Raw genomic sequence first — 20,420 nt, 5'->3', positions numbered from 1 at the left:
TGTTTCCACTAAAGATTACTTTTATTTATTTTTTACAGATAAACATAAACACTTTACAAACAATTACATTACAGATGAACCTTTACATACTAATTTGACTAGCACATAAAACATTTAAACAAAGCACACCCTAAATCCTTTACACAATCAACAAACTAAATTTACTGGTAGCATGGTTCTTGGTTAACTTTGCACTCATGGATTCATCACACCGTTTTCTTTTGCATCCACTGCAGCTCCTTGACTAGCCTTGTTTCCTTCTTCATCAGCTAACTTTGCATCAATCTCTTGTTCCTTTTCACCATTTTCTTCTTTCTTTTTACTTGCTTCTTCCTCCTCAGCTTTGATCCTGGCATCTTCAAGAGCTTTAAGTCTTGCTGCTTCTTTTGTGTCCTCCAAAGATTTGATCAAGTTGTTCAAGCAAATTTCAGGAGTCTCTTCATCAGACTTTGGCATCAAATTTTCGGCAACGTCTGCTGGAGTCATCTGTGTCTCCCCCAACATCCGGCGGATGGTTTCAAACAACTTGTGTGAGTCAAGATCTAGATAGTTCTTTGCAAGAACCTTAAACGTTTCATAGCAACAATAGGACATCTCAATATGCTTATCCATCCGCCCTCTCCTAATAAGAGCTGGATCAAGCTTTTCAACATAATTAGTTGTGAATATGATCAACCTCTCACTGCCACAAGCTGACCATAACCCATCAATGAAGTTCAACAATCCGGATAGAGTCACTTCACTTCCCTTTTTCTTCTTATCCTCTAATTCCTCTTCAACCTTTTTCTCAACTGGATCCTTATCTTCTTTACCCTCTTCTTTCTTCTCCTTTCTCTGTCCGGTAAGATTAAGCGAGCAATCGATATCTTCAATCACTATTATCGACTTAGTTGATGTATCAATCAGTAACTTCCTCAAATCTGTGTTGTCTTTCACAGATGCTAATTCAAGATCATAGATATCATAGTCGAGAAGGTTAGCCATGGCCGCAATCATACTAGACTTTCCGGTACCTGGTGGACCATAAAGAAGATATCCTCGCTTCCATGACTTGCCCACCTTCTTGTAGTAGTCTTGTGACTTGCTGAACGTTATTAAATCGTTCAAAATCTCCTTCTTCTTTTTGGGATCCATTGCAAGCGTATCAAAGGTAGAAGGGTGCTCAAATATGATGTGGCTCCACATAGTTCTCTTGAATCTGGACCACTTTTCAGTCTTATTGTTGGTATAGAGCTTGCGTTGCCTTGTTCTTACCGCAATAGCCTTCCCCTCATCTAGCACATGTTTCACATAATCTTTAGTGATGATATCACGGTGTTCTCTTTTGCAAGTGAGCCGGTAGAACCGATTCTCTTCATCACCACGATACGAAAAGAGAGCTCGCTGTTCAGGGGTGTCTTTGTTCGAGGTCCACCAGATTTGGATGCCGTTGAACTCGTCTGTGACTTCTTCATTCTCATCCATGCTCAGGACAACAGATTTGCAATCCTTGACTACATTTGCCTTGAGCCTTTTAGCCATTTTCGAGGAGTTGGCACTGAGGTACCGTTCTATAGCTTCAAACGCCTCGCTTCGTTCGAACCAAGTGTCTGCTTGGAATTCATGAAAAGTGATTTCGACGTAAGGGTACAGATAACTAACAAGTTTGTTAACATATCTTCTGGCATCCCTTCGAAGTTGGCCTGGAAACAGTTGCAGGAACATGGCCCAAGCGCCCATAGCTACGGCCATCAGCGTCATCTCCCCCATCATATTGTTCTAGTTTCCTCACAACTCACACAATGTTTTTAATAGAATGGTGTTGTAAGAGGTAGATGAGCTGAGGGGTGTAAGTATAATCTATATTTATAGCATTCTTGAGTAGAGTGGCCTTTAGCATCAGGAAAATCTTAATTTCTTTTTTTTTTTTTTTAATCTTGTGTAGAAGCTAATGTTGACAAACAAAATGACAAAGGAGGTAGCCAAGTCCCTCTAAATTTACATGAAAAGTTAGTCCGAAAGGAAGCTTCCCAGAACAGACAATAATTGACAGCAAATTCACAGAAAACTGAGAGCAAATTCTAGGAAAAGGGTGAAAATAGAAAACTCAAATATATGTTATGCTTAGAATCGTAATTTGGATGATTGTTCTTTTAGTATCAATGTGACCACTCGTGAGTATGACATATATCATAATATATCCAAAATATCTTTTCTTGCATCCCAAGGAAAGGGTATTAGGTGGTGGCTATGATTAAAAAGGATTTTCGTTTACTGACTTTGACTAGTAAGTTCTGTGTAAACCGTTGGTATTGACATGTCTAAACATTATTAGCTGTCAACTAATACTACTTAAAAGACTTGAAAGATTTTCGTTGATATTGCTTCAATAATTCGATCTTTTCGTTGAAGAATTTATAAGGACTTCCTAAGATTTGATCCCATTGAAAACTTCTTTATACTATTTAACAATATACAAGGAACACAAATGCTAGCAAGGCCATATAAGAGCATTCACAATGGATCGCTTATAGGGCTGGCCCTGAGCAAGTGCCGGGTGGGCCGCTGTTCAAGGCCCAAACCAATACAAGGCCCAAACAAATTTTAATTAAATATCTAATCTAATCTAATCTAACTACTATAATAAAAGAAACCAACTTTTTGACACATGTCATTCATTGAAGGTATCCTCAAATCTATATTTATCTTATATTAATTAAATAATTAAATAAATAATAAATTAATATTAAATCTTATCATACTTTAATAAAATATTATCCTCAAATCCAAATTGTTAATCTAATATATTTTTTAAACAAATACCTCTCTTATCTACTTATCTTATATTAAATATATAAATAACAAATTAATATTAAATGTTATCCTCCTAATTTATTAAAAATATATTTTTTTATTATTTGGTATACAAACTTATATTTATTCAACTCGTGTAAAACACGGGGTTTTTAAGGATATAATTTTTTTTAAATTATTTGGTAGATTTTTCAACCCGACTATACACACATTTTTTAAAGATACGACGTTTTTAGTATTTAATATACAAAATTACATTTATTTAATCTGTGTAATACACATGATTTTTAAAGATATAACTCTTTTTTAGATCTATTCAACACGTGTAATATACCGGTTTTTTAAGAATGTAACTTTTTATTATTTGGTAGATTTATTCAACCAGATTATATACGGGTTTTTTAAAAGATATGGTGTTTTTAGTATTTAGTATACAAAATTATATTTATTTAATCTGTGTAATACACATGGTTTTTAAAAATATTTTTTTTGTTATTTGATATATAAAATTACATTTGTTTAACCCTTACAATATACAGGGTTCATAAAGATATATCTTTTTATTTTAATATATAAATTACATTTATTCAACCCGTGTAATACACGGGGTTCTAACCTAGTAGTATATATTTAAAAAAAATCTGTATTTTTTTATAAATTTCTTTTTCTAGGTGTGTGTTTAAATGTTACAGGCCTGTTTAAGATCATTTGAAATGGGCCTGTGTTTTGGAACTAGTGTGTGCACAAGAAATGAATAAACCCAATTGAAATGGGCCTGCCTTAATAGTTTAACAAGCCCAGGTTAATAAGCAAACATGAAACATATTTGAAATCAAACCCATTAGAGGGCCCTGGGCATTGTGCGACTGTGCGTGAAAAGAAGAAACCCTTAACCCATCAGACGCTGTGTGACCAGAGCAAGCAATCATCATCATCATCATCATCGAAGTAGAGGGTTTTGTTTAACGGCGAAATTGAGGGTTAACCAGGATATCATCATCATTACGGCAGGAGGTTGTTTGAAAGGTCGAATCAAGGGTTTTGTGGGGTGGAATCGTGGATATTGATTAGTTATTAGTGGATAATCTTGTCACCTTGAGGTATAAAATTCTTATGATTCTTGTTTAATTTAGAATCTTTAGGCTTATTGTGTGATTTCATATGTTTAGAGCCCTAAATCCCAATGTTTAGTAACTTTAGTTAATGTGGTAAGGGTTTGATTTTGAATCTTTAGGGAAGTGAAACTTTGATGTTTAATACTTGAAATGTATGATTGAATGATTTTTTTTATTTTATGTTTACTTGTTTAGAAATTATGCCTCCGGGTTCCTAAATACAAACACCTATCCGGTCATCAAAAACGTAAGAAGAGGAAGCTAGAGGAAGAAAAAAGAAACGCCGACGAAGTAAAACAAAAGCGAATACACAAGCTTATATTGAACATACACTACTTTACTTCTGTTGTAATTCAATTTCAAGTGTGTTCTCCTGTGTGAACTTTGTTTAGCTCGCTACGCATTAATTTTCGTTGTTTTATTTCACTTTGATAACCTCCATGGACCATTGCTTTTTATTAAACAAATGCTTAACAATCTCAGCCTCATCTTTTGGCATATTTGCATTACCTGTAAATTCTGTCAACTCTAGGCTTGCTGCTAATGCATTATCTATAATCTATAATCTATCTATCTATATATCTATATATCTATATATCTATCTATATACTATATACTATATATATATATATATATAATATAAAGCATTTCATATGGATAAAAATGTAATTTCCTCTAAATTTTTAAGACGTCATATGAAAAGTCATGACTTATTTCCCAGTTTTTCATCCCCACTTCCAAATCTGCCCTTCTTCAAAGAGGATTTAATGATTTATTCGGTTTATTTGATCATGGAGTGTGTAATCGATGGCCTGATTGAATGTTCATTCAATTTTTAGCATTGAATATAATTGAAGATGTGGATTGAATCCCATTTAACCCTTACAAGAAACTGAAGAAGTTAAGACGCCCCTTTTATTTACTCATCACCGTTTACATCATTAGAAGCAGCAACAGTTACAATCACCACATCCACAAGCATTTCTCTGTGTCTCCCCAAATTCCCAGTTTCTCATACCCGAAGATAAAATCTGGCATGTAAGTTTTATCATTGTAACAATTTATTATGAGTGGGTTTGTTGAAACTCGTAAAATTAGGGCTTGAAACTGAAATTAGGTTGTTTTTCTTGTGTTGAAATTTGGTGATTGGTTGGTTCCAATGGCTGAAGTGGCGTCTTCGTCAACCACCACCGGTACGCCGACCAATTGGATGAGGAGATCAAGACGATTGATCATCCAAAACAGTCGAAACTGGTTAATGGCATGGGAGGCTGCAGCGAAAGCATATCAAGAGCTTTTAATGGATATATGTGTTGGCAGAAACTTGCCCCTAACTTGCCTTATGTGAAGTCATTGTTTTAGGTTGGTTTGAGCCGTTGAGGCTTCGTCGGAGACTCGCGGAATCGAAGGCGTCTCCGTCAATTGTTGAAGAAATTGAAGCTAAGCTTCGTGATGCAGTTTGTCGACAGGTTGTTGTAATAATACTTGATTAATCTGAATGATTATTGTTTGATTATCAGAATTTATAATTGTTTTTGTTTGTGATTTATTTGAAATAATTTGTTGAAATTGTAAGGTTTTGTTGATTAGATGTTAAAGTAATTTTGTGTGTTTTGTTAGTTCTTATTTCTCTTAGGTAAGATTAATTTTACTAACGGGTAGGCTGCTTTGGTTAAAGAATTGAGGTTCGTCTACATTGGTTCACCAAAAAAAAGAGATCTGTATTATGTTCAAACAATGAAATAAAATCTATTTAGTCGTGTGTATCCAAGATCTTAATTAATTACTCTCAAAGCAGCAACCAAGAATCAAATAGGGTTTCGTTCGTCTACACCTTTAATCGAATTAGAGAGGAGATAATTGCAACATCCCAACCTGTTACTGTATCTCTCATTTGATTCGATATGTAGTATTTGGTTGTCAAAAATACAACTTGATCACTTTATCATCTTGCTGCCCAAATAAGTTGTAGATAATCAACCAATTTGCTGTTATAATTACAATTTTTTATTCATTGATGGTTTAGTACTTATTTTTATTTCCTTTGTCTCATGTGAATATCATTTATCTGCTGGTCTTGGAACTAATAAAGTTGTTGCGGAGCGCTGGGCGCTGGACGTGTACTGGCTGAAGTATTTGGGCTGTGATCAGATCTTGTTGTGGGCTGTAACATATATGGTTGGTCTTCTGGTGGGCTACTTCTTCATCAGCTACTTGCTGAGGTAAGTGCATATAAGTCCCTGATTTACATTCGATTGTATGCGTCTTGTGTCTGCAGAGGTTCATTATGAACTTGTAGAAGAGTTTCTGGTCAAGTGTGTATTATTTATTTTCTTGTGTTGTATAAAAACCATTTGAAGAGTTTTTGTTGTGTTTTCATCAAGCACCTACAACAATTACCAATGGCCATGTAAAGTTGGAAAGTGGAACTACTCGGGGCAGTCTTCAAGAATATGTTTTGAACTCAAGCAGTGAGTGAAAGACTTGAGCTTATTTGGAGCGTACAATATTGCGGGGCATTCTTTAAAAATATTCATTATTTTTATGAAATTTATTAGGAATCAATCTTAGAAGAAAAAGATAATACTAGATTTTGTGGGAGCTCATTATTTAGCTTTTAAATTTCAAATGACATACCTGTAATAAAAGTGTCTACATCATGCAGTTTCAATTGTCATGCTTCAGTTCATTATGGATAGCAACATTCTTTTTCATATATTAATACATACTAGGTTATAACCCCGTGTATTACACGGGGTTAAACAAATAAATTTTTTATACTAAATAATAAAACAATATATATTTAAAACCTCATTTATTGTACGGGTTTAATAAATTTAGTTTTATATATTAAATAAAAAAAGTTATATCTATAAGAACTATATTGTACGGGTTGAATAAATATAATTTTATATACCAAATAAAAAAGTTATATCTTTAAAACCACATGTATTACACGGGTTGAATAAATGCAATATTGTTTACCAAATAATAAAATATTACATCTTTAAAAAACCTCATTTATTATACGGGTTGAATAAATGTAATTTTATATACCAAACAATAAAAAAATTACATCTTTAAAAATATGCGCATTACACGGTTTGAATAAATGTAATTTTCTGTACTAAATAATAAAAAATATATATCCTTAAAAAACCCCGTGCATTGTACGAATTGAATAAATCTAATTTTATATATCAAATAACAAAAAAGTTATATCTTAAAAAACCTCATCTGTTACATGGGTCGAATAAATGTAATTTTGTATAGTGAAAATAAAAATATTTAATATATTAATACAAAGTTTGGTTTTCGTGATAGAAATAGATTATTCTGTTGTTGCAAAATTTGTTAACGAAGTTTTAATAAATTTAACCCTTTATTTAAAACTCCATAAATGTATAAATGATAAATAATATTAATCCATTTTGCTCCCTGTGTTTTGGTCATTTTAACGGTTTTGCCCAAATCCTTTAAAAATAGCCATTTTACTCCCTGGCCTATCAAACTTATCACGATTTCACTCTCTGCCCCAAAAAGAATCCATTTTAAACATTAAAAACTGTCAGGTTTCAGTCTAGGTATTGGTCTAATTATGGTCATAATTGTCCATCGTGTGTTATGAAAGTGACAGTTTTTAACGTTTAAAATGGATTTTGTTTGGGACGGGGAGTGAAATCGTGATGGGCTTCGTAGACCAGGGAGTAAAATGGCTATTTTTAAAAGATTGGAGCAAAACCATTAAAACGACTAAACTACAGGGAGCAAAATAGAAGTTAACTCTAAATCTAAGAAGATTAAACTTAATAATAATTATCCGTAGGAGGGTTATGTATAATATAAGATATTAAATTAAATAATATTTAGTAGAAGGGTTATCTATAATTAATTAGAAGAAATTAAATTAAAATAATAATTATCTATAAAAGATAGCCTAATATGATGACAAGTGTCCCTAAAATGGTTTCTTTTATTATATAGTATAGATTTGATGTATCTCTTTATGATGTATTTATTTTATATTCTTAGAAATTAATCATGGTACTTTGAAGATGAGTATAATCAATTAACAAAAACTAATATAACTTTTTTTTTTTTTACAGATTATAGAATTATACAACTCCGTTTAACACACGGGTCTAGATAGGGTTGTCCAAAAAGCTTGCGGCTTGCAGCTTGCTTGGAAAAAACTCACTCGATATGGTTCGATTTGAAACTGAACCGAGTCCGCTCGGCTCAATTAGAAAGTGAGCCTGGCTCGGCTCGTCTTGTAACGAGCTGGATTGGCTTACTCGTTAGCTTTGCTAGGGCTAGGTTAGATGATTTATTTTAAAATGTGTTAATTTTATGTATGTTATAATATATTAAAAAACGATTATTATTTGTATTCATTAAGAGTGCAAATGGATACATGTGGCGTATTTAGGGGTTGATTACCATGCTAATAAATTGATATTGTATTTCATTGAAATTTAAATTTATTTTGTGTTTGGTTGAACTTGATTTTGATTTGTATTGTATTAGTTGAACTTATTTTGAATATGTTCTTTTGAAATTGATATTTTTTTAGACGATTGAATTTTGAAAGTTATTTAATAAATATTCTTTTTAAAATCAAGCCGAGCTCGAGCTTCGATTTTCATCTTGGTTTATAAGCGAGCCGAGCCCTGAGTATCTAAAAGGCGTAGATATATCACACAAACTCTATTAATAAGAAAGCTAAGAAAAGTACTATATAATATATCATACGAGGATTGATAAACAAATAGAATAGAAAAACCGTTTTGTAAATCATCGCCGCCAATGTCGACCCCGCCGCAACGCGTGGGTTCCCTACTAGTACTATATAAAAATCTCATATGTACAAAATAGTAATTTCCATTCAATTTTTTAGGATGGCATATGAAGGGTTATTTAAAATGCCTAAATTTTTACCATTTTGTTCCCTTTTTGCCCTTCTCACATAACGGGGGTGGGGGTGGTCACTAGTGGTAGAATTCTATCATTCACAAGCATCCAATCAAGTTCTGCCATGTCATCAACCATTTTTTTTATCACTCACAACCTTTTTTAGTGGCAATGGTCATCACTCACCACCACACCCAACAATTCCCCCCCCCCAACCAACAATTACCCTCACAAAATAAAACCATCACGCCATGAAGAAAATAACGATCGGGTTTACGTTGAACTATAACGCGTTGAACTTGGAGTGGCGGTGGGTATAACGCGTTGAACTTGGAGTATCACGGTGCTATAACGCACCGCCCCCACCTCTCTAAAATAGATACACGATTAATCAATCTCATTCAATGCCATTATCAGTTTCTTCAACTCAACCGTACCTCTTTCAATGCAATCGTCAGATTCTTGAATTCAATTGCCCTGTCCGTTTGCATAAGTCCTCTTGAGATGACGCCGGGTCAGTGATGGTGGCGTTCGGATGATGGCGGTGGTAGGTTGTGGACAAAGCGAAGCCCCAACAACGATGGCTTTAGGGTTCTGTCGCAAGTCAGTCAAGGGGTTATTAGGATTCTACACAAGAATTAAATAAAAGAAAAGAAATTAAGATTTTCCTGATGCTAAATTTGTTTCACAATCAAGATCAATCTTGAACTACAAAAGTAAATACTTTGAGAAAATCCAAACAGCCCCTAATAATACCTTGAGTGACTTTAAACTTTAAAGTACTAGGTTTGACTCAAGAAGTCAAAGTAACTGAATGTTATGTATGCTGCATTATAAGAGGAAAATATGTCAACCGAAAGGAGCTTTGAATATGACAACATCAAGCTCCAAGAAAATTCTTGTAATGGGAGGCACACGTTTCATCGGAATCTTTCTTTCCCGACTACTTGATGAAGAGGGACATCAGGTTAAATTTAACATGATTAATCTTGCAAGTTCCCGTATCATCATGTCATAAAAACCGTTCATAAATTTTGGACTATCGTTTTATCGTGTGCAGGTAACTTTGTTCACTAGAGGCAAAGCGCTCGTCGCACAACCTTTGCCCGGTGAAGCAGATGACGCTTACAATGCTTTTAAATCCAAGGTTTGTTAATAATTATATAACAAAGTCAATAAGTTACTTATAAGTCTACATTTTTCATTTTAGTAACTTGTTTCTCAAGTAACTATGATGTGTTTTATGTTATAGATACTGCACTTGAAAGGTGATAGGAAGGGCTGCTGAAGGCTTTGATGTGGTCTATGATATAAATGGTGTGTAAAAATTATATAAAGTTTTAAGCTTTTACATTTAATTTAATTTTTCATAGTCTTTATTGTTGTTATTTTTAGAGGGTATTATAGTAAATTAGTCAGTCATTCATAGCACATGCTCCGTACTCGATACGCTATGTAATTATCATAATTTATGAAAACGATTTGTTTTATAAGGGCGTGAGGCAGAAGAGGTGGAGCCTATATTAGATGCATTGCCGAATCTAGAACAGTAAGTTATCAACATAAACTTTGTAAAATCACATAAGATTCATTTGATGATAATAAAAAGTTACTTACTTTTGTTCATATTTTTACTATTTTACTAAATTACAGGTACATATATTGCTCTTCAGCTGGTGTTTACCTTAAATCTGACCTTTTACCGCATTGTGAGTTCAGTTTGTTAACATTTTTATGCTTTAATATTAAAACGGGTCAAGCAAGTCAAACAGGTTAAAAGTCAACCAAAGTGTATTAACAATGCATAAGCCGTCCATGTTTCAAAATTAGATTTTAACTGTGCAATAATTTTCTTTTAATCACATTAACTATTAATGGATTCAGAAAAGAAAAATGATAAAAGGTGTTTGTGGATTAACCCGACCCACCCGTTTCGACATGTTACCAAATTTGATATTGTTATTTTTGTTTGCTATATAGATAGATGCAGTTGATCCACAAAGCCGACACAAGGGGAAGCTTGAAACAGAAGCCTTATTAGAATCAAAGGGTGTTAACTACACTTCTATAAGGCCCGTTTATATTTATGGCCCGTTGAACTACAACCGTGTCGAATAATGGTTTTTCCATAGGTTGAAAGCGGACCGACCCATCCCAATTCTCAACTTGGGTTTGCAAGTAACCCAACTTGGTCATGTAATTGGTAATCTTTATTGAATGGGTCAAATGGGAAAATGTATTGAACAGTTCAACCGGCCCCATTCTTTTGTCATTTTATACAAAACATGTTAAGGATATTGTAGTGTGCGATTGTGGTGGAGTTGCTGAATCTTAGATTTGATTATTACCCAATGCACATACCCTTACAAAGTTCACGAGCTCGCCGCAACACGCAGGTTGCCTACTAGTATATAACAATAATAGACACAATGTACACGTAGCTGAGTGTTTACTTTTATTCTTTATCAACGTACGAACAGATGTTTGGCATGTGAATGGTCAAGAAAGTTGAGTCTTCCAGTCCTGAGCAGTCAAAATTTTACACTAGAGATTGTTATATTTGTTAGCATTTGTAGCTTGAAGAATAGCAAGAGAAATGCCTCACTAGGGCTTGGTTTGAAAAGCAGGGTATTGAGGTCATTTTCTGCAGTTTTTTTTTGGCTGGGTCTATTCGCACACGCTGGTTGTCTTTTTGCACATCCAAAGCGCCTCGCTATGGCCAAAGCGCCCCGCTTTGGCCATAGCGAGGCGCTTTGGATGTGCAAAAAAGACAACAGCCTTGGTTGGGGATTATTTGGGTTGATGTGGGTTAGTTTGGTAGGGATTTTTGGTTGAATTAGTATGGTAGAGCTTTTTAGAGTAAAAAATTTTTATGTGAGATTTGCCGTTGTGAATGAGAATTTGTTTTTGAATGATTGAATGTTGCCTTTTTTGAATTAAAACGTTGTTATTTTATTAAATTAACGTTGTTTTATAATTACGTCGTTACGTCATTATTTTTATAGAAGGTGTATAACATAAGTTCAACGAGCGTTAAATAAAACGAACACGTTAAATAAAATATACAGAAAGCCATAAGAATTAAACGTAAACAATCCAGAACCAACGTGATGTAAATAGAAGATTAACTGCAATATATATATATATATATATATATATATATATATATATATCAGTTTGTACATACAATACACAACAAAAAGGTACAACTGAGTACATAATACATAACAAAACACTAAACAAACAAACTAATGTACTAATCCTCGTGCGGTGGGGACGGTGGGAGGGGACGTGGAGGCAACGCAGCGAGCTCTCGTAGCTCAACGAGCGTCTGGACCATCCAGTCAATGAGTGCGCCCTGACGTCTGAGGCGCCGGTCGAAGTCCCGAGCCACCTCACGCGCTACCGGAGGTAGGTCAGCGTAAACGTGCTGCGGGTACTGTGGCGGCTCAGGAGCTGGCTGAATTGGTGGTACGTGGACCTCCTCGACCCGGTCCTCCTGCGCCGGATCATCCTGAGCCTGAGCCTGAGCCTGAGCCTGAGGCTGACCCTCAGGCTGATCCTCAGGCTCATCGATGCCCAGAGCCTGTCGCTGAGCCCGCCGAGCGTCCCGCTGAACCTCAGGAGGGGCTAACACCCCAGGCTTCACCTCGATAACAACCGGGATGACCTCCGGCAACACCTCTGGCTGCCAAATCAGCCCGTCAGCACCCTTGAACCGGGGACCGACATCAAAGGTACGGGTGATCTGCATAGCGGATACTGACACGCGGCCCAACCTGGATGACGGGACCGGATCGGACAGCAGCGGATCAAGCTCGGGCACGATCCCTAGCGATCGTGCAATGGCGGTGATAAACGAGCCAGTGTGAAGAAACCCGCAGAGCTGCCGGTGGTATGCAGTAGCAAAGTAATCTGCCAGGCTGGCTGCTAGATCGCAGGGCTGGCCGCGTAGTAGGCAGTAAAGAAAGAAAAGGTCACTAAGGTTGACCTTCTCCTTGCTGGAACCCCGCGGCACGATAGTAGACGCAATCACCTGGTGCAGGTATCAGAACAAGGGATCTCTAATGGTGGTGGCCTTTTGCCAGGATTTCCCAAAGGGAACCCTGGAAATGGCCCTCCAGAAACTAATAAGCGTCTGCCTGTCCAACATCGTAACAGCCTGCGTATATAAATCAGTATGAAGCTCAGGCTCAGTGTACAAACCTGTGTGGACAGCAAACTCCCGCACACTCATCTCAAACTGCTGACCGGCCAGACGGAATGTAACCTCGTGAACAGGAAATAAAGGGTCCTCCACGTAATCCGCCGGATGCGGCGCGTATGTAAACGTAGAGCAAAACTCGACCGTAAGCTCCGGGTACGAGTCCTCCATCGCTAACTCAAATAGGCGCGACCAAGGAGTATCTAGCCCAACTATCTCACGCGCCCGCTCGATCTCCCCCACGGTAGCTAGCAGATCCCAGTCTATGCCTACGTGCTCCCCAATCGGTATGGTGCGCAACCTAGCGCATCTCCCCCTCACCCGTGACCCCACCGGAAACTGAAGATACGGACATGCCGGCTCCTCCTCGTCCCCCACCAATCCCTCATCCATATGCTCAATCTCCTCATCGGATAAATCCATCCCTGCACGTTGATCAATTAAACAAATGTTAATAATTAAACAAATAATAATTAAATAAATAATAATTAAACAAATAATAATAAATAAACAAATAATAATAATTAAACAAATAATTATTAAACAAATAATAATTAACTAATAATAATTAAACAAATAATAATAATTAAACAAATAATTTTTAAACAAATAATAATTAACTAATAATAATTAAACAAATAATAATAATTAAACAAATAATAATAAAATAATAATAATTAAACAAATAATAATAATTAAACAAATAATAATTAACTAATAATAATTAAACAAATAATAATAATTAAACAAATATTAATAAAATAATAATAATTAAACAAATAATAATAATTAAACAAATAATAATAATTAAACAAATAATAATAATTAAACAAATAATTATTAAACAAATAATAATTAACTAATAATAATTAAACAAATAATAATAATTAAACAAATATTAATAAACTAATAATAAATAAACAAATAATAATAATTAAACAAATAATTATTAAACAAATAATAATAATTAAACAAATATTAATAAACTAATAATAAATAAACAAATTAAAAAAAAAATCAACATGAACCAAAGCGCCCCGCTATGGCCTCGGCGCGGCGCTTTGGTTCTTCATTCTGAAGAACAGAACCCAAAGAGACAGCGGATCAAGCTCAAATCAACAACAATCAACCAATAATTTTGAATGAAAAGATACAGGAAAGATTAAGGGGTTTAGATCTAACCTTTATGCGGTGGAAAGCTCAAAAAATCGTCGAAAATCGCTCGAGTGTGTGTGAATCGCACCTAGTGTGTGTGTTTGGTTGTTTGGGTGAAGTGGGGGGGGGGGGGGAAGATGCCCCGCTTCAGTGTATAACGAGGGTCCAAAGCGCCCCGCTATGGCCATAGCGCGGCGCTTTGAGACCAAAACGCCGCGTTATGAGCATAGCGGGGCGTTTTGGGGTTTTTTTAAATTTTTTAAAATTGTATTTAATTAACAAACGGGTCAATAAATAGTCTAAATTTGCCGTTTTTTCCTTTATACATCATTTTTTAATATATATGGACTATACGGCAAGTTCCGGATCAAATCGGTTACGTGTGATGTCTTATTCCGTTATCTCGTATCATTTAGGTTTGAAATCACAAGTACTCCTGTGAGAAGTGTTATGTGTATCAGCCGCCTACCGTACATGAACATGACGTATTTTTTCATTAATTGCAGTATTATGATGTATATTGTCATTTCGGGTCGTACAAGTGCGTATTGAATCCGATTGGGTCGTGTCGGTGACATTCGGTTTTTAACGTGATGTAACGCGTATATTGAACAAACACAAACGTGGTTATTATTAAACACATTTAAGATACACAAACACAAACGTGATTATTATTAAACACATTTAAGATACATCGTGAACATATGGGGTTGCATTAAGGTCAGGGGCACGATACGTAAGCATTTCGTACGTGTTGATCTGATCCATGTATAATGTATGCCAGGCTGCTGCGCGCTCTGTTCTGTTCGTTGTCCAGAGTAGGTTTGGGGGAGGCATTGGATAACAACCTCCAAGCTCTACATGTATGAAATGCCCCTTGTCGACGAACACAACCGCAACTACCAGGTGAGGTTCCTCAGCTTCGTTTGGGCCGCCCAGCATAGGGAAAATTGTATCGCTCCCACGAATGTCGAAGGTGTGAACAATCACACCGTATCGTTGGGCAATAAGAAACCCCGTCTCAGGCATCGACATGTAATTTTCGATACCTGCTCGTCCCACCCCCTTGAAATCGATCCGTTTAACCAGCGCATCATAATGTCCTACATTTTCCGGATCGAAAACCTGCCTCCAAAGCGATTCGTTCGATATCTCATTCGTGCGCATGTAATAAGTGTAATTTTTTTCGATAAGAATGTTTTCAAGTTTTTGCATCGGAGACTTACCGACATTTTTTTCGGCGTTGATCTTCTGAACAGCGTTGTGTATATCTTTCGGAATAAGCTTTCTAGCCGGATTGTTTTTTGTCAGCGTTCGCCAAATACTTTGGTTGCGAATATCTTGCTCTGCCAACTCCTTAACCAGTTTGTTGTCCTCCGAAGAAAGCCTTCTCGCATACGCGTGACCCTCGAAGTTTTCAATAGGAGTGTGGTTATGCTTCGCCTTCGTCACCTCGATCCTCCAAACACTTCCGGATGATTCCGAAAACCCGATCATCTCGAACGGGCAGCCTATTTTCTTGCTACCCGTTTTCCTCTGTGTAGCTACACTCTTATGCTCCCCACCAAAAGTACATTGAAACCAAATCTTGTAATTCTCTCCTCTTTTATTCGACCTCTTTGTCACAATGAGGTAACCATTGTCTTTTGCCGTGTCTTGTACCCAACGCACCAACTCTTTACGTGACGAAAAGGTCTGCGTTGTATCAAACGAAAATGTAACCGGGTAACAACCTTCCTCGTCAACAGACACATCCTCCGGCTCACCATCGTCACCGAGATTCGAATAGACTTGATGTTTAAAGCTCTGTTCACAACCGTAACTCTGGTTTGGATAACACTCCTGCTGTACAAAGCTTTGCTCGCCACCGTAACCGAAATTCGACTAACCTTGTTGACAACCGTAACTGTATTTTGGATAACACTCCTGCTGTACAAAGCTATACTCGCCACCGTAACCGAAATTCGAATAACCTTGTTGTGCGTAAGGGTCCTCCACAGGGGTATTCAAATCCAGCTGCACCGTGTTATCATGATAACGAATGCCAGATACAACCTCTGTCTCCCTCAAGTTGGACGACACCGGTTTCTCAAACGAGTCAGAAATAGCGGTCCCCTCGTAAGAATCAGGAACAACCGACTCGTCAGAATAATCACCGAAAAGATAGTTACTGAACCACGACATCGTTTTTTCAAAAAATTTAACTAATAGAGCAAAGAAGATTGACAGAAAACAATTCGAGTGATGAATCTGTTGTCTGGCCAGTGATTTAAAGCCAGAATTTGGGATCGAAGCGCCGCGCTATGGCCAAAGCGCGGCGCTTAGGGTTCACGGGGCGACTGAAACCTAGTAACCTTTATGTCTGTCAGTCTGTCACTCAGTCAGTCATTCGAAACCTCGTATCACCTTTTGTCGCCCTAAGCGCCGCGCTATGGCCAAAGCGGAGCGCTTAGGGGTGTGAAAATTATTTTGATTGTGTGTGATTAGCATGATTTTTTTTTTCATTTGCTTTTTAAAGTACTGATTTAAAAGTACTGAATACTGACTGACCTAATCCTGAAAAATAAAAGAGGCACAATCATAGTAATAGGTTGGGTGAGGACAATTAAAGTCACATGTTTACATGCCACTGTTAACCAACCATCATTTTTTTTTATTTGTAATTTGTAATGCTAATGGAAATTTAACAAATTTGTTAATTCAGCCTATATAATCAATGGACTTCACTCGAACTGTTAAAATTGAAATGTAACTTTTTATGACTCTGCAACAAGTAGCATTCCATTGTATTGAAGAAATAATGTTTCTAATTAGACTGTATATTTCTCATTTTGTAATCAGGGCTTCCTAGTTAAACATAAGCTACATGCTACAGTATATGGTTTAGGATTAGGTTTTGGTTTTGGAGGGAAATTGAATTTGGCGGGGGTGGGTGGGGGTGGTAGCCTTGGTCGACGGTGGCGGGCGGTTGTGGTGGTCAACGGCTGTGGTGGGTAGCGGTGGTTGGTGGCGGAGGGTGACAACAGGGTGGGTGGCGGTGGTCGGCCGGTGATGGGTGGCGATGGTGGTGGTTGCCGGCAGTGGCGGGCGACATCGATGGTGGGTGGCAGCTAGAGGTGTAAACAAGCCCAGAGGCTCGAGAGCTACTCGTTATTAGCTCGGTTAAAAGCTCGCCGAACTTTAATGCAGCTCGAGCCTGAAATAGAGCTCGTTTAGTTATCGAGCCCGAGCTTGAGACTGAAATACATAGTGGGTTGACCCGCAAAAGGTCGAGCCCGAGCTCTCCTTTAGCTCATGTCAAAATGGGTCATGTTGGGTTGATCCTCAAAAGGTTTTTTGGTCCATTTTTTAAACTTTTATATACATAGTTAACGCATTGGATGTGATCTTATACAGTTCTATGTAATTTTGTTAACTTGACTGACTTTTGGATCTTAGATCCTATGAACTTCATTTCGTTTGTTTGTGCCACAATGACTTAGGATCATTAAAGATGTATACACGATTAATTAATGCCATCATTAATTTGTAATGTACCTGGCCTTATCTTTCTTTCTGCAATGGTGATTCTTTTGTAACCTAATATATTTTTTCTTACATTCAAACTTTAATAAGGCAAAAAATATGATGCTTAAAATATTAATGGAACTCTTTTATCTTACTTTGGGTATACATTTAGCTTTAAGGTTTATCAAGACCTTACTATTGATTTACAAGCTAAAAGTCGTGAGGCCCGTACTAGTTAATTAGGGTTTCTCCTTAGGTGAAACATATAAATACAAGTTATTGTTATTGGGGAACTCTAAAGACACACCATAAAGTTTACGGCCCCCCTCTCCATCCTAACTGCTCACTCTAAACGGGAACCGATCAAGATGGCTTCTTCTTTATCTCTAACCACTACTGAATTGTCAGGTATATCAAGATTCTTAAAGTGTTTTTCCATTGGATACTAAAAGGAACTGATTAACATGTGGTATCAGAGCGATCTTACTTATTTCTTTAATTCCTTTATGATCTGGAATTGAAAAATTAAATATATAATAATGATAAGAATTTCGAATACGCATGTTACCTATCATGTCAGTTGGTTTTTTTTTTTTCTTAAAGCCACAATTGATTAAATGAATTCTTTTTAATATTTTTTTTTTCTTAAAGCCACAATTGATTAAATGAATTCTTTTTAATATAATAATAAGAATTCGGCTGTTAGATGATAATGAATATAGCCTTTTCTTATGAGTATTAACCGTCACAAATTTGAATTCGCTTGTTGCAGATGTATTTTTCTTTCTTTGGAATTCGTATGTTAGTCTCATGTTACAGATGTAATTTTGTTTTCTTTGGAATTCGTATGTTATTTTTTTTTCTAGGAAACAAATCGCTTGTTACCAGTTAAATCGCATGTTCATTAGGGTTTATTAATTGGATGTCACAGTTAATTATTTACAAATTTGTATGTTACTAAACTTTTGAAATTTGCATATTATTTTTATCGATATGTTATTGAAATCGTATGTATAATTTTCGCATGTTGTATCTATTTTTCATATCGTATGTTAAAGAATTAAATCGCACGTTGAAAATACAATCGCTACGCGATGTACCTTAAGTCATTTTGTGCGTTAACTTTTGTTTTATAAAATCTTACTCTATTATGTTTTATAAACCTAACTTTTAAATAATCATTCAACTTTCTTTTGATTGATTTAAAATTTGCTTAACTAAAATAACATTTTTCCAAGTTCTCAATTCTGCCCAAAGTGATGTCACTGGTTTGCGTCTAAAATAATCATTCAACTAATTCTTTTGATTGATTTAAAATACTATAATTTTGTCATTATCCTAATTGCATATGGGCCCATTTTTCGAGTTCGAATAGGGTATGTGAATTCTCAGAGACGCCACTGGTTTGCGTCTTATGTTTATATAATTTTTCTCAACATTGCGATATAAATTTATTGATAACGAATATTGTGCCGCTATCAACCAAAACGAATCGAAACCGACTGAACAACATCTTTATCGGTACCATTTTTTATTTTCTTTTTGATAAATTGACACCCTATCACTATAATATTGTACCGAACCGAAGAACATCATTTTCAGTTTAGGAGTTTATTTATATATTTTTTTCTTTCGATAAACTGACACCGTATTGTTACCCTACCATACCGAACATCTATACCGGTACCTGCATTCATTTTTATGGTTTTGATTTTGAAAAATTTTCACTCATAGAACTCAATCTATGACGATAAATGAATAACATTATCGTCTCGTGACACTTTAAACCGATCGGTGCCGTACAAACAACACCGGTGCTAGTACCGGTGTTTGTTTCTATCGTTTTCGGTCATGTAAAACATGTGTTAATTTCTATACCATATGCATGTATCATTTCAATACAATAACGAACCAAACCGATACCGATCTAATGCACGTGGTAACATACCATCACAACGTTCCGGCAAATAACTTGAAATGTTAAAAAAAATTAGTATAGATTTAATTTTTTTTAAAGTTAACACTAAGAATTAGATTAAATAATCAATAAAATATTACCAATAAAAAATAAAAATCACTTAAAACTTATTGATTACTGTTTATTACTAAAAATGTAACACATAAATACTTATAAATTGTGATTTACTATTCATCACAAAAGTTTCAATAATACTTCATCACAAGTTTCAGTTAATATGTATAATATATATATATATAAACTCGAAAGAAAAAACTAATTAGAAGAATAAAAAATGGCAATAGTACAATCGAAAACAGTTAAACACATCAACGGTATTGAAACAAAAATAAACATGGCGGCGTTCAGCAAAGGAAATGGTGATCTATGTTGTCTAAACCTGTTGGATTAAAAAGAACACATGTTCTATAACATAGTCTAAAGGGTCAGGCTTTAGGAATATTCAAAATTCATGCATGTCACTAATAAAATATTGCAATACCAAATTATAAATTTAGCTTTAAGATTTTATAAATTGTACGACACTCATCCTTTTGACTAGGATAAAGCTTTACAATTATTTTTTAATATATCAAGTCAACCAACAAAATTAAATTAAATCAAGTGGCAACCATCCCTCCACTAATGTTCTTACTGTGATGTTTCTGAAATATAATAACCTATTTCTGCAATACACACATGTGTAATGTTTTTATATGGCATATATTTTAAAATAATATGTGGTAGTAGTTTATTAGTTTAGGGTATGTGTATTGGA

The 20,420-nt window shown here is 35.6% G+C and overlaps 1 protein-coding gene and 1 pseudogene across 1 annotated transcript; one reads left to right on the top strand and one right to left on the bottom strand.

Moving 5' to 3' along the window:
• Positions 1 to 1,904, bottom strand: LOC110878106 (AAA-ATPase ASD, mitochondrial). The gene has a single exon (XM_022126365.2). It carries the CDS (start codon positions 1,750 to 1,752, stop codon positions 196 to 198), a length of 1,557 nt encoding a protein of 518 aa, XP_021982057.1. The 5' UTR covers positions 1,753 to 1,904; the 3' UTR covers positions 1 to 195.
• Positions 1,905 to 9,633: 7,729 nt separating this feature from the next.
• On the top strand, positions 9,634 to 11,036 carry LOC110876058 (annotated as a pseudogene).
• The last annotated feature ends 9,384 nt before the right edge of the window (positions 11,037 to 20,420 follow it).

The sequence above is a fragment of the Helianthus annuus genome, chromosome 9 (assembly GCF_002127325.2).
Source record: "Helianthus annuus cultivar XRQ/B chromosome 9, HanXRQr2.0-SUNRISE, whole genome shotgun sequence".
NCBI lineage: Eukaryota > Viridiplantae > Streptophyta > Magnoliopsida > Asterales > Asteraceae > Helianthus > Helianthus annuus.
This window is presented reverse-complemented; position numbering and strand designations above follow the sequence as displayed.

Bases quoted from the DNA above. Each gene is read 5' to 3' on its own strand.
- LOC110878106 (XM_022126365.2), bottom strand. From the start codon at position 1,752: ATGATGGGGGAGATGACGCTGATGGCCGTAGCTATGGGCGCTTGGGCC.